This window comes from Chelmon rostratus, chromosome 3 (assembly GCF_017976325.1).
Source record: "Chelmon rostratus isolate fCheRos1 chromosome 3, fCheRos1.pri, whole genome shotgun sequence".
NCBI lineage: Eukaryota > Metazoa > Chordata > Actinopteri > Chaetodontiformes > Chaetodontidae > Chelmon > Chelmon rostratus.
In genome coordinates this window covers 21,042,559-21,057,496 of record NC_055660.1, presented here as the reverse complement: position 1 = coordinate 21,057,496, position 14,938 = coordinate 21,042,559, and the positions used below count along the sequence as shown (strand labels likewise).

The window sequence follows — 14,938 nt, the reverse complement described above, 5'->3', positions numbered from 1 at the left end:
AGTTTGATATCCACTCTCTCATTTTCTGGCTGGCAAGTTTGAAGTTCATTATTTTGCTCAATTAATCACATTTTTGTCACTGAACTATATTCAAATAGACGGAAAAAAAATGTTTGATCAGAAATACAAACAATATAAAATCTGAAGTCATTTGAAATTTATTTAAAGACAAGTATCTTAAAATTAGAGACACAGCACATCTCAATATAGAGAGAAATTAGGACTATTTTGGGCTGCAGAACTGAAGACCTGCGGCCAAAGAAGGATGAAGTGATAAAACAATCAAGAAACCACACACAGCATTTATCTAAATTTACATCTGCAAAGATCAATCAAACTTTTTTTGTCTTCGAGCAACAAAAATATAACGTGAGCGCTTTAGGGCCTATAGAAAGACGCGCGTTTATAATTAATTTAAAAATATTAACAATAAACGCACCACTGAGGAGTCCGCCTCTTTCTTCGTATTCTATTCGTTAGAATTAATTCATTTTAATATGAAGGCCTAAAATAGAAGAATTGTTTCAATCATGGACAGGACCTCATTATATATCTGGCATCTCGTATGGATAATATCCTAAAGGCCACGGCGCTCTCCTTCCTTCAGTTTGTTCCATAAACGTTTTAATAAGCTACACTGTGAGAACATGAATAATAAATATGAACGCATACACACTATAACGAAAAGCTGATGTGGCTGCAGTTTGGATTTTTGGAAACAAAAGGTTTTCGTTTGGTTATTTTCTCTCAGTCTCAAATATTTGATCATTTGGCCGTTTGAGCACAAATAATAATGAGAAAAGGCAGAGGACTCTGGCTTGAACACAAATTGTCTAATCCTGCAAATTAGAAACAGAAGCTGCATATTACTGTTTTCAGCCTGTTCCAATATTGATAAAAAAAAAAAATGCTGGTTAAAACACATAATTTTCTAAATCTGTTTTCGACAAGCTTTCTGTAATTACCAATAAAACCAAAAGAAAAACTAACTGAATATGAAACTAAACCGCTTTACGCCTGGTTGTAAAATAAAACTTTGAAAAATAGCAACGTAGAAAGTCCACAGCAGTGAAATAACGATGAAGTCTTTCACAATTCTGCACTGAATCAGTTGAACAGACAGAAAATAGACAGACAATATACAGAACTGGTATTACGAAGTCACTGTGACACATTATTCATAGACACTTAACGCCTTATGCTGAAGTTATTAATAAGACGCAGAATGTACAGTTTATATCAGTATGTTATAGAATATGGCTCTTTTTTTAGCCCGGTGTCCTGCAGATTAAATGCGATATTGACAACATATTCAGGGCAAATTTATACTATTAAAATCTGCTGTGGATTTTTTTTCCAGCAAGGACACAGTCTGCAGATATCAAAAAAGAAAAAAAAAAAAAAGAAAAAAGAAAAACACGTTGCTCTGTCTGACAGACTCCCTGGGGGCCCCTGAACATCTCGCCGCACTAACTAACCGCCCTCCGTAAAACCGCAGTTTCCTCCAGCCCTCTGGTCTTTAATGAACATGGCGCAGAAGCGACTTTTACACTTAAAAAAAAAGAAAAACACTTTCCTGCAAAACAACAAGCACCAACAATTCCGTCGTATCGGCCGGCAGCTTACAGACAAAGACACTCACTTCGCCAGCCCCGGAGGCCTCATGCAGGATCCCAGTGCTGCTGCTTGGTCGGTGAGGTGCAGCGTGAAGGTGTTCCCCCACCCTCCCACCACCAACCCGTCATCCCCTTCATCCCCAGACACAGCCCCCCTACCATCAGCACCTCCGAGGCCCGGATCCAGGTGCTGTGGAGTGTTTAGAGACAGAAAAGTGTCGGAGCGGGAGGAACAGGGAGATCCATGTGTCCCGTCTGCTGCAGAGTATTTTCTGTGTGTGCGCGACTGGTGTCTATGCTCGGACATAAGGGGAGAAAGACGCACACATCGCTCTCTGTTATCAATTTTTTCCATGTTTGCAGCACAAAACTGCTTTTTGTTCCCCATTTTTTCATTTACGAGGGTTAATGGATAGAGGCTTGGGCGTTTGATCACATGGCTACAATTCACCTGAGATGGAGACAAAGAGAGCAAAGAGAGAGGGGAGAGAGAGAGGGAGAAAACTGAGAGTCAGGCTCGACATGAGAGGCAACGGACACACAGGGGTTATTGTTGCATTCATCTTGTGTGTGTGTGTTTGTGTGTGTGTGAGTCTGTGTGTGTGTGTGTGTGTGTGTGTGCGCGCGCGCGCCCGGGTGCGCATCAGATGCTGCTCAGTCAGTTCTTTTCCTCCCCATCAGGCGTTTTAACGGCACAAATCGTGGCCCACAAGCATGAAGTGACTAAAGCAATTCGTTCCACTGCTGCAGTCGTTACGCGCAAAAAATAGGAAGAAATACAACTGAACGTTGACTGACTGATCAAGAGAAAATGAACAAACAATGGTTTTCTAGGGTGTGTAAGTGTGAACGAGCCACTTTACCATCTACAGTGGTTTGATTGGCAACACTTTATATAAAGGAACACATATTCACCCTTAGGATGCGTATTCGTTGCATATTGACCCTTTATTAGTCATTATGAAGCACTTATTACAGCACAACTACTAGGCCATTAATTAAGTTTCACTTCCCCAAGAACCTCCTAATTACTGCTTATCCATAGTAAGTAAGGAAGTTGTTATGATCTTAATAACCTAACCCTAACCATTAATAACCCAAACCCCCTGAATAAGGCATTAATGAGTGCTTTATAATGACTGATAAAGAGCCAATATTGTACTAATTAAACTAGCAACTAGTTACTAGTGAATATGTGCCCCTCAACATAAAGTGTTTGACTTGATTTAATGTTTTCTATCTCCAGTCTGCATGTTTCCAGCCTTCATTTCGGCCAATTCTTCCACAGGTTTCTATATGGAGAACAGCTTAATTAAAATTGTTAAATTTAACTTTTGATAAATTAATAATGGTGTTACTGGAATGAAACAATTCGGCATTGAAGCACATATGGTATTAAAAGCAAAGTTAAAATTGATGTGGTCTTCTTTCTGAAACGTTGGCTAAAATGACTTCCAGCAGGGGTGAGTTCAGTGAAAGGGGGACCTTTAAAGCCTTTATTATTTTTTAATTTTGGTTATTTTATTTAATGGACCCAATAGCCTTTTAATCCTAAAATCTTGCAACAACTCTACCTGTTGGAAGCAGCCTTTAAAAAAAAAATCTGTGTGACATCATCACTGTGGGCGCGGCTAAAAGTCAAAGAGAGACTGGTTGGCATATTTTCAGGTAAAATAAATATAACACTGAAAAACATAAACACAAATAAGTTGGCCAGATATTACAAATGTTTTTTTCTTTATGAAAGTCTTCTTGTTTCTGATCATTTTTCTTAAAAGCACAATATCTTCATTTTATAAAATGGACTGTCCCACGTCGATTGACGTTTAATTCAATGCTGAACATGACTGATGAGGTACCTGAAATGTAAGATAGATAGATAGATAGATAGATAGATAGATAGATAGATAGATAGATAGATAGATAGATAGATAGATAGATAGATTGATAGATAGATAGATATGTGTGATATTATCACACATTGAACCATTTAAGAGGCGATGTGTTGTATTTGCTTTAAAATGCATTGTGCTGTAGATCAGTGTCCCTCTTTAACAGACCAGCTGCACCACTAAACCTGAAGACCCTGAATGAAGGGGGGTCTTGTTGGGTTTCACAGTCTGTAGTTTTTAAACAACAGTCAATACTCTCAGAACTTTACAGGAGCGTGTTGAGAAGATGTCATTACACAAAAACATTACTGGTGTGAGTGAATATTTGTGTGCCGATGCCAACCTGCGCTTTTCTAATTCCGTTTTTTTTAAGTTTATTAATTGCTGATTGAATTCCTCGTGCTCGTGGGCCATAGTTTATGAGATTATCTACTTTTATTTAGTTTATTTTTAAAAGATTACGACATATTTAAAGATTAGTTTTGGTCGGATAGAAAACACATTGACTGGATTAATTATAATTGATTTTATGACATTATTGCGCATTAGCCCAAATATAGCCTGTGCCACATACCTGATGAATTATTTCAAATTATTTTCTTGCCTTTTCTTTAAAAAATATGATCCAGTTGGCTATGTGTGTACTGAACGTATGTCTGCGAGAATTTTGCCAGATTTATTTGCCTTTTAATGATTGTGACTCAAAATTGTGAGCTTGATTTCCTGTATCAAACTGAATCCGGTTAAATCAGAGGTGAACTTTACAATTCTTTTTTTCTTTTTTTTTCGGAACGTGACCACAGCAGGCAATAACTCTCCTCATGATTGTTTATTTGTTTGATATAGTATGTCAACACGTCCAACAAAGCCGGCCTTCTCCTGCCTCTAAATGGCCGCACTGTAGAGTCATTTAAGCCACTCCGATGTAAAATCTCACCTCTTCTCTGTTGGAAATGTTGCAGCGACGGACAGACTGGCATTAACAGGGTGCTGCTCACGGCCAATCAGAGCCCAGCGGGATAATTAGCGGACCAATCGTGGCGCGGCGTGGTGCCGGGGGGCGGGGCTGTGTGTGTGCTGGAATGCTGCCTCTCTGGGAATGTTTTCCACTTTCAATCACTTTTTTTTTTCTCGCAGTCCTTCTCACAAGGCGCTCTTTAAGCTCCGGTGTTGCCACACAGAGCAGCCATTCATCGGCTCTACAGTCAGCCACACACACTCCCATGTTGAACCACTGGACATCTAAACTGGTAAGTTATGTAATTTTAAAAAATATATAAAATTTATTGATAAAAAGCAATGTTTGATATCGGTGTTTATGTGTTAGGTGTATTCGTATTTTTTAATTGAAAGAGGTTTAGCATTAATTTGGCTTTAATGACATTATTCTATCGGCGGAATATTATTCTTCTGGATGCGGGTCTTCCGTCCAAATAGCATTAGTATTGTCATCATTTTATTATTAGCTAGATATGCAGTCTTGGTCGTTATTTGGTCGCATTTAGTCCGCTAAATCTCTTTGCCTGATGGTAAACCGGGCCATGTTCAATTTACAGGAAAACAAAAATGGCAAATTTCTCTATTTGTGAACTTTATTAGTACTGAAATGTTTCTGTTGTACTTGGTATGATTTTAGGTGTAACTGCCTTGCTGAAACGGATTTCCAGCCAGCGGTGGAAAGGGTTTGGACACTTTTACGCAGCAGTATGGCTTTGCCTGAGAACAGTCTGCAATAACTGGGACCGTCGTAGACTCCAGGCATCTTATTCAATTAAAACGATTTAATTACACTGAAAAGTTTGGACTCTCTCTGAAACAAATTTTGCATTCGAGGGTTGTTTTGTCAAAAGCTGAAAGTGAAAGAAAATGTCTGGCGAGGAGCACAGCCTGTCCGAGGCGGAACTGAGTCCGGGAGGGTCAGACGACGGTCACTCGCTGTCACCGACTCAACCCGGAGCGCCACCCGGCCAGGACTCACCTCTGACCGGCCCGCCGCCGCAGTTGGCCGCGCTCTGTGTCGCGGATGGAAGCGGAGACGATGGAGGCAGATCCGGAGTCAAATCAGAGGAAGAGGACGATCGCTTCCCGATCGGTATCAGGGAGGCGGTTAGTCAGGTGCTGGACGGATATGACTGGACACTTGTTCCTATGCCGGTGCGCGTAAACAACGGCAACAAAGCAAAACCCCACGTAAAGAGGCCCATGAACGCTTTTATGGTGTGGGCGCAAGCGGCGAGGAGGAAACTGGCAGATCAGTACCCTCACCTGCACAACGCGGAGCTCAGCAAAACCTTGGGCAAGCTGTGGAGGTTTGTATGGGGCGGTTGTCCCAGTAAAAGAACAGTGTGGCCATATAGTGGCACGTTTCCTGTGTCGTCTGTGCGTAATGGATAGGCTACTTGGGGATGTACTGAACATGTTAAATAATAAACTCAAGCTGGTAATTAAAAATAAGGAAAACACATAGAAACAGAAACCAACTTGATTCCCATTGTTGTGTTTCTTTAATGTGGTGTCTGATATGTACTAAACTAACTAAAAAGTAAAATCCTAAATGGCGCGTTTCTCCTGTATTTATCCATTACGCACGGAGTTGAATGCGATAATATCTCCAATTTTCATACGCATGCAAAGAAAATACTTTTACATTAACTCAGACGGCTTATGAGACTAAAATCACTCCTTGTTTTTCTCCCCCCAGGCTGCTGAACGAGAACGACAAGAGGCCATTCATCGAGGAGGCGGAGAGGCTGAGGAAACAGCACAAGAAGGACTACCCGGAGTACAAGTACCAGCCCCGGAGACGCAAAAACGGCAAACTAACGACTGCTAGTGAGTCCGATAGCCAGGGGGAAGGGGAGGCCAGCCACTCCCAGTCACACTACAAAACCCTGCATCTGGAGCACAACGGCGGGGCTGGATCTCCCCTGGGTGACCTGCACCACCACCACCATCACCACCACCATCCTGCTGGTAGGTAGCGCACAGGTTCTGAGTCTGGACACAAACATTATTTTTTTATTTTGACATTTCAAGAGATATTTCGTGAAGGAAACATGGAACATAAAAAACAAACAAACAAATAATTTTATCCATAATTCCCACCTCAAAGTAACAGTGATGTGACACACAAAAAAACTTTGTTGTACCTGATGTCAAAGTTCATCTGGCCATGTTGTCCTCTTTCATCTAGGCCAGGGTCACAGCCCACCCACACCCCCCACCACCCCAAAGACAGAGCTCCAGTCTGGGAAACTGTCAGATGCCAAGAGGGAGGGGGCAGCAGGAGCGGCCGGAGGATCAGGGGGGTCCAGGGGAACCCTCGGGGTGGGAGCTGAAGGGGCATCCGGTGGTCCGTCATCATCGAGCGCTAAACCACACATCGACTTTGGCACCATGGACATCGGCGAGATCAGCCACGAGGTGATGTCCAACATCGAGCCATTTGACGTGAACGAGTTTGACCAGTACCTTCCTCCAAACGGCCACCCACAGAGTGCAACTGGGGCCCCCGCAGCCGGATCCTCGGCCTCGTCTTACGCCTACGCCCTGGCTGCTGCTAGCGGGCACTCCGCCTGGCTCTCCAAACAGCAGCAGCAGCCTCAGGCCTCTCCATCTTCCTCTGACCCCTCCAAGGCCCAGATCAAGAGCGAGTCTGGGTCCGGGAGCCACTACGCCGAGGCCTCGTCCTCTCCCTCCTCAGGCACCCACGTCACCTACACCCCACTCAGCCTTCCTCATTATGGCTCTGCTTTCCCCTCGCTGGCCTCCAGGGCTCAGTTTGAGTATGGGGAGCATCAGGCCCCTGGGGCATACTATGCCCACTCCAGCCAGGCCCCAGGGCTGTACTCAGCCTTCTCCTACATGGGCCCTACACAGAGGCCTCTGTACACTACCATAGGAGACCCCTCCAGCGTGGCCCCCTCTCACAGCCCCACACACTGGGAGCAGCCTGTTTACACCACACTCACAAGACCTTGAGGGAGAACAGCTGAGCAGAGGGAAATATGGGAAGTGTGCGAGTGGATCTGTGTGTGTGTGTGTGTGCAAATATGTGAGTGTGTGTGTGTGTGTGTGTGTGTCCGTGCCATATTGATGTTATATTAGAGGTTTTTACTTTTTTAGCCAATATAATGCAAGACGCATCCATGGGGCCTTACAAAGTTTTTTTTTTTTTTAAAAACAGCCACACAAACACAAACTCACATGACATAAAGTGTGAATCATGGGTCAACAGCCAATCAAAAATTAAATAAAACCTTAACAAATGTGTGCCATCATAAAGATTTAAGTTGGGATGTACAGCAAGTGTGTATACGAGAGAGAGAAGAGTGAGACACTGAACGTGGACACTTGTTGCAGTGACGAGTGACTCTGATTTGACCCACAGACGACGGGGTTAGACTGACATAATCGGATTTTATTAACCAAACTAAAGCAGATGTTTTTTGATGTTACTGTGTTATTTTATATGAGTAGTAAGTTTATTGTCGTTGTTGATATCCTAGGGTGTAACTTTATTGTGACTTATTTGATATTACACTAATACATCTGCACCACTGCTTTGGGAAAAGCATGTTTTGTTTCTACGAGATGTCCCCTGGGGTTGTTATTTTCGTGGCCAGAAAAGGATAGTTGCAACCTTTTTTTCCTTGTAGGTCGCACACTCTGGATTTCTGTCTTTTCATTACATTGACTTCACTGAACTGAAGAATTAATCATTTAAGGGGAAAAATAGGAAAAAGAGAGGGAAAGAGAGCTCTTACAGATGTATTTCAGCTTATCGCTCGGTCTTGGTCGCTTACCTCAGCTCTGTTCATTTTGTGCCAATAGCAAAGGAGAAATTTGACTCTGGATACCTGTTAAAATAATGCTGACTGTATTCAAAATCCCAGTGCAGTAAACTTCCACTTCAGTTTTTTTTTTTTTTTTTTTTTTGCTTTTTAAGTGCCTAACATTTTTCTGATTCATATCTGATTTAGCCAATAATTGAGTTAAAATCTATAAGTACAAAGTCTCAACCAAATCTCTTGAGATAATTGACCAGCTTTGGGTCCTACTTAAGGATTAGAATCACATGTACGAACGTTCTGCACTGCATGTAGGCCAAAAGCATGTTTGTTGTCTTTGCAGTTTTTTTCCCAATATTGTGCCCAAATAGCCCTCTTCCTCTTCAGCAATGTGATTAATGGTCATTACCACAGGCTTCACCTTTATTATGTGATGCATACTTTGTCATTTTATACTGACCCTCTTACCATGTAGTTATTATTGTTATGTAAGTAATAATGCATTGTGTGTCACACCTTTGCTTCTTCCATTTTGTATAATTTTGGATAGTTTTGTAAAGTGTTTGCTATACATTCACTTGAGTATTTTGCTTCCATACAAGAAAAGCATTGTCGAAATATTATTGTTGTCATCTATTAAATCAATTTATTTATAAAAAAAACATCCTGTGTAAGAGACTTACTTTACACAGCAGTGATGGTTCAGAGATAACACATGGAGCAACAAACAAGTGAAGGGTGAACAAAAAAATAAATTAAAAGCACGCTGCTGACGTGTGAACTGTAATAACAACACAATCAGCGCCCCACCAACCTAAGCTGTTTAGTGTGTTTGTGTGTGTGGTAGGCTAAAATTGACTACTAATTCCCCACATTTAATCGGCTGGGGACTGCGTGTTACTGAGAAAGACAAAGAGAGCTATTCACCGAGGGAGAGGGACAGAAAGAGAGAGAAGGGGTGGGTGTAAAGAGCCAGAGGCAAGGCCAATTTCAGCTCAGTAACCAGCATACACTTGGACTTTTGTACATGGCTTTCCTTTCAGTCTGCCCTCCACTCTCCACCTGAGGCTCCCTCCCCATGCCTCCACACTCAGCTGCTGTTAAAACCCATTCAGCGTGCAGCCAGAATCAAAATGTCAAGTTCATTGTACTGGTTTTGTGTTTGCCGGAGACGCAAAACAAAGAAAAGAAGATGATGATAGGGATGGAGATGTCTGCCAAAAGATGAGGTGACAAGATACAAAATGAGTTGTGAGAGCTGGAATTAATTTTAGGAGAAAAGGGAAGGCAAGCCATCAGCAGAGCAGTGCAAACTGGAGGAAAGCTCTTATCTTTTAAAGAAACATCATAAGTGACACAACATGCACTTGGTTTATGAATCTGAAAAGTGGTGGCACTCAGGGAACTGATCAAGGAGCAAGGAAAGAAACAAGATAATGACGTGGGGAGAGGGAAAAACAGAAAAACAATATATCCAGCTTTAAGCCTATCCCCTTGGCTATAGGAAAAAAAACAAAACAAGGCAAAACATCATAAAACAGAAATAAACCTTGAACTGCGTAAAACAGTCAGGGAAGAAATGTAGAAAATGGAAAAAACATGGAAAATTCAAAATAAACCCTATGGTCATCTGGGCAAAAAAATCAACAAGGATGTAAAATTAAAAAAAAAAGCATTGAAAATACACCATATCAACATCCGTTGAAGCAAAATACATTTTTAGTTTTGATCTGCTTTCATGGCAGGATCTCCAACTGTGCAAACCAGGCATCACATCAATATGGGCTCTCTTGCAGAGGGGCCCTTATGAACTGGCTGTCACTCGGCTTGTGGTCATTTGATTACTGTCACGTTTTTTTGGGAACATAAAGCACACCATCAAGTCAAATTTAAAGGGACTTGACATCATGGGGGCCCATTGCTCATGTTTGCCCTGAGACGCCCGAACAGATTAATCCACCTATGTCTGTTTTATGTCCCTGTTGTAATATTTCTATCAAATGTGTCCAGTTTTAGCTAATATGAAACACTTTCATCTTTGCAGGTAGGAAGGTTTGACATATATGGCAAGGGATGGCATGTTGATTAATTTGATCTGTCCCTAATAAATAAATGCAACATAAAAATGTATTGTAAAGTGAGTATGTCAAAAATAAGAATTGTTTGTGTGAAATCAATCCAGCTGTTCGGACTAGCAGTGGTGTATAGTAATAGGTACATTTACTCACTCAGTGTGCTTTGTTATTTTTTTTTATTTTATTGGAGTATTTCTTCTTCATCTGACTTCACTTCAATTACTGTAAATTTCAGAGGGAAATATTATATGTTGTACTCCACTATATTAATTTGATGGCAGTAATTGCTACTTCACATACAAAGCATAGGATCATCTTGCCCTGTTGTGTGTGTGTGTATATATATATATATGTGTGTGTGTATATATATGTTTATATATGTGTATATATATATATATATATATATATATATAGTTAAAGTTACCCCCCTTTGACAAGCTGCAATATTAGCATGCTCTTTACATGGTAATTCATCACTAACAGCCATTCAATAATATGATATATAGAATATAATGTAACACTCAGAAAGGGGCAGTTTCTTTCTATATTTTCTTTTTGTACTATTTGTAATCACTTTTACTTATGGCTATTATGCAATTGCTGCTTTTATTTATGGAAAGTTACCTTCTGAACATATTTCAGGCTATGCATTAGATCAATAGCAATACATATGGATATAAAAAGAGTTACTACCGGTTTTTATTGCGTTTGCAGGTGAGCTGCGAATTTCACACTCCAGACCAACTGGTGGCGGTAATGTACCAAAATGAAAAGAAGAAGAAGAAGAAGAAGCCTGTGACGTAATTATTGGCGCGCCAAATCTGTAGCAGACATAAACACAACACGAAGTTGTGAAGAGTTCAGTCACTGTCTGAATAGGTAAGAATGAGCTTTATTGAGATTAATGATAGTATATGTTATTTTGATGTTTCCATGCAACGGCTTCATTTACTGATTTAAACATGTCTAAAACGTCAGTTTGAGTAGTTTGAACCGTATTAGCAGCGTTAATGACCTAGCTAACATCTCTGTCAGTTGTGTAGCTAACATGGTTGGTAATCCGGAGTTGTAGTAAACACGATAACGTCACCTTGTTTCAGGGCTAAAGATAGACTTGTACGTTGAGCAAAACTTGAAAATGCTAAGATGCATGTTTTGTTTGTGTCTGTTTTCCTCTTCGCCAGCTGTCATGGACCTCGGACCCTTTGAATCAGACAACTCCGTCAGCTGCCGACTGGCCTCTCAGATCCCTGATATCTGCCGGACTGAGGACTGCTGTTTGGGCATTGACGAGGCAGGCAGGGGGCCTGTGCTGGGTATGCCAATACGTCATTTTTGAAAAGAAGATCTTCGTGATTTAAACTTCACGGCGTTTTAATAAGATTGCTTCCTCACATCTTCTGTTGCAGTCATCCATAATTTATCATGGGGATGATTTGTATTACTGTCAGCCACGGTTTGAATGCATCGTTCAATTGTTTTAACACTCACTGTGTTACATGGCATGGGGTTTATATTTACTGTACATATATGTTTTGTGATGCAGGGCCCATGGTGTATGGAATATGTTTCTGTCCAGTTTCCAAAAAGGAGGAGCTGAAGAATTTGAAAGTGGCAGGTAACCCTGTTGGCCATATGTCTGCAGATGGCAGTCAGGAAAAATGTCGCACAGCATTTGTTGGTGTGATGCTTTGAACTCACCCTTACTCCTGTTTTGCTGAAGAACCTCAAAAAATGTCAACATAGCCATTTCACCTTTTCCTTTGATTAAGTGCTTAACAAATACATAAGCAGAATGAGCAATACATCATTTCCCCTTTCCACAGAGATAAAGTTCTGCATTGCATCCTCAGTATTCTTACATTTCACAAACAAACGGACACATTTTGTCTCTCCCTTATCAGATTCAAAGACTCTAACAGAGGCAGAAAGAGAGAACCTTTTTGAGAAACTGGATGAAGCCAGAAGTTATGTTGGCTGGGCTCTGCAGATTCTCTCACCAAACACCATCTCTACCAGCATGTTACAGAGGTATTTGACACATACGACATCGTGCACATGGAGACTTGTTCTCTTTTTCATACAGTGTGCTCTGTGTTCACACCCTAATATGTCTACTTTTGTTAGGACAAAATACAACCTGAACGCCCTGTCCCATGATACAGCAATTGGCCTAGTACAGTATGCTTTGGACAGTGGAGTACAGCTCAAAGAGGTATGTAAAAAGATAAAAGTGCACACGTAATGTTTTTGTGTTATTGTCAGGGTCATATTTTCTCCTGTGCTGGCCTGACACTCTTTTTGTTCAGTTAGTACAGGGTCTTTAAACAGACCCACACTAACTGGGTTTTGTGTCAGGTATGGGTCAGGTTTGAACCTGATAACTTGATAACACATTCAAAATGTTCAGCATCAGGGAATCAAAGTGTAATTAATCACCAACTTGAATACAGCTTAATTTTTCTTAGACTGAACCTGTTACTTTAAAAGCATAGCATTTTGACCATAAGGTAGCCATGCTCTGAATTAAACCTTTATATTTCCCATCATTTTGCAGCCCCTGTAAAATGTGTGCTCTTCATGTACTGTACAGTGACTGAAATTCAGAAATACATGCAACCGATTTAAGACAGTTTTATCATCAACATCACACAACATTTTGTCATTTTCTCTTATTCTTTTTTGCCCTTTCCTATTTAACTTGGCCTCTCCCTGATTTCTGCAGGTATTTGTGGATACTGTTGGTCCAGCAGACAAGTATGAGGACAAACTCTCGAAGCTGTTCCCGGGTATTGAGGTGACTGTGAGGCCGAAGGCTGACTCCCTCTTCCCCATCGTCAGTGCAGCCAGTATCTGTGCGAAGGTTAGTGACCACCACCCACCTGATCTCTTTCTCATATAATTCATATTTCTGACTATTACCATTCATTTGCTCCATATTACTTAACCTCCAGGGGGCTGGGAAGTTTCCTTGAGTCTTTATTGTAAGACGCTGATCTTGTGGTGAGAATAGTGAAGCAAGTGTTCTTTAGTCAGCTGAGTACAGACTGCAGTGGGAGATGTGGGAGATGAGTAGATAAGTGCTCATTTATCCCTTTTTCTTCTTTAAACTTCTAACCTATCAATGCCTCTTGTAAATATGTGGTCTATAACTTGAGTGGCCTTAATTCAGGATAACAAAGCTGACATTTGCCAGTGCCAAAAACCTCTGTGTCCACAAGGTTGATCAGTATTTTCTCTGATACTATCCTGATTTTTCAGGTGGCAAGAGATCGGGTTGTAAAGGGCTGGAATTTTGCTGAGGACCTAGGAGAGGTGGACACAGACTATGGCTCAGGATACCCCAATGGTAACAGGAACAATCATCAGCTATTACAATTCTCCTATAATGACATACATGTTTGAGAAACACTTATAAGATCAGCATTTGTTTCAGGCATGCATTTTCTAAAAATCTGTCCCTAGTAACATAAAAAAGACAAAGACAGTTACAGATGTATGGATGTGGATTAACTGATACTGAGACCAATATTTTTCGTGCATTTTCAGACCCCAAGACTAAAGCATGGCTCCTGAAGTACCTGGACCCTGTGTTTGGTTACCCTCAGTTTGTTCGATTTAGCTGGAGCACTGCCCAAACCCTGATGGACAGCAAGGGTGTGACTGTCCACTGGTAAAGAGCCTTCACACTCGATGTTGAGCAATGGTTATAAAAGCAGAGTTGGATTTAAGGAGTTACGTAAGGAATCAGAAAAAGAAAAAGAAATCAGTGTTGTTCTCTTAAATTTGTCCTCAGGGATGATGATGATGTGGATGGGGAGAAGGCAGCACAGAGGCAGAACAACAAGTCCATGTTGTCCTACTTCAGTGCATCAGCTGGAGGTAAAGACCAAAACACGACCCACCAGACACACCGCTTCTTCAGCGATCGGAGGCTGAAGAGCCTTGACACACTCTGAAGACAACTCAATAGAGGACGTGCACACACGTTCAGGGAACAATGAGATTTTCATATACAGCCCAAACAGTTGAGTCTTCAGCACAGGTGTGGATGGACTTTGATGAAACTTTGCAGAAATGTGATGTTTGTATCACTAGCAGATCTAACGTTATTTGTACTGTTTACATCTGTTTTTTATTTACACATAAAAAGTATGTTTAAAACTCCTGTTTTGTTTCCTTTGTTTTAAAATTCTACATCATACATGCAAAAGAAACAAAATTGCTCTTTTTTAAGTGTGTAAGGCTCCAAGGACAAAAAACCAAAACCAAAACATGCTACCGAACTGTGTTAATGTGACACCGGCCATGTGTGAATACTACAAGGATCCTTTCTTTGCCTGAGGAAACTTTATTGTCAATTTCGCCATATGTACAGAACATATAGAGGGATTGAAATGTTGTTTCTCTCGGGCCCACAGTGTGCAAAAATATGAAGATAATGCAAGACAACAAGCGTTTGTTTTTCCATCTTTAATGCCAATACTGCCCTCTGCTGGTGATAGGACAAAATACACCAGAGGTTTGAAAAGCACTGAGTGTTTCACATGAACACCTATGGGTCT

At 41.0% G+C, this 14,938-nt stretch overlaps 2 protein-coding genes across 2 annotated transcripts; both read left to right on the top strand.

Annotated features, from left to right (window-relative positions):
- The first annotated feature begins 5,276 nt into the window (after positions 1–5,276).
- LOC121604842 (transcription factor Sox-10-like) lies at positions 5,277–7,606 on the top strand. The gene is made up of 3 exons (XM_041934468.1): positions 5,277–5,817; positions 6,210–6,481; positions 6,702–7,606. The coding sequence occupies exons 1-3, from the start codon at positions 5,375–5,377 to the stop codon at positions 7,487–7,489; spliced, it is 1,503 nt and encodes a 500-aa protein (XP_041790402.1). The 5' UTR covers positions 5,277–5,374; the 3' UTR covers positions 7,490–7,606.
- Positions 7,607–11,187: 3,581 nt separating this feature from the next.
- rnaseh2a (ribonuclease H2, subunit A) lies at positions 11,188–14,531 on the top strand. Its single transcript, XM_041934059.1, has 9 exons — positions 11,188–11,252; positions 11,558–11,689; positions 11,920–11,991; positions 12,278–12,404; positions 12,501–12,588; positions 13,099–13,236; positions 13,635–13,722; positions 13,923–14,046; positions 14,170–14,531. Exons 2-9 carry the CDS (start codon positions 11,563–11,565, stop codon positions 14,330–14,332), a joined length of 927 nt encoding a protein of 308 aa, XP_041789993.1. The 5' UTR covers positions 11,188–11,252; positions 11,558–11,562; the 3' UTR covers positions 14,333–14,531.
- The last annotated feature ends 407 nt before the right edge of the window (positions 14,532–14,938 follow it).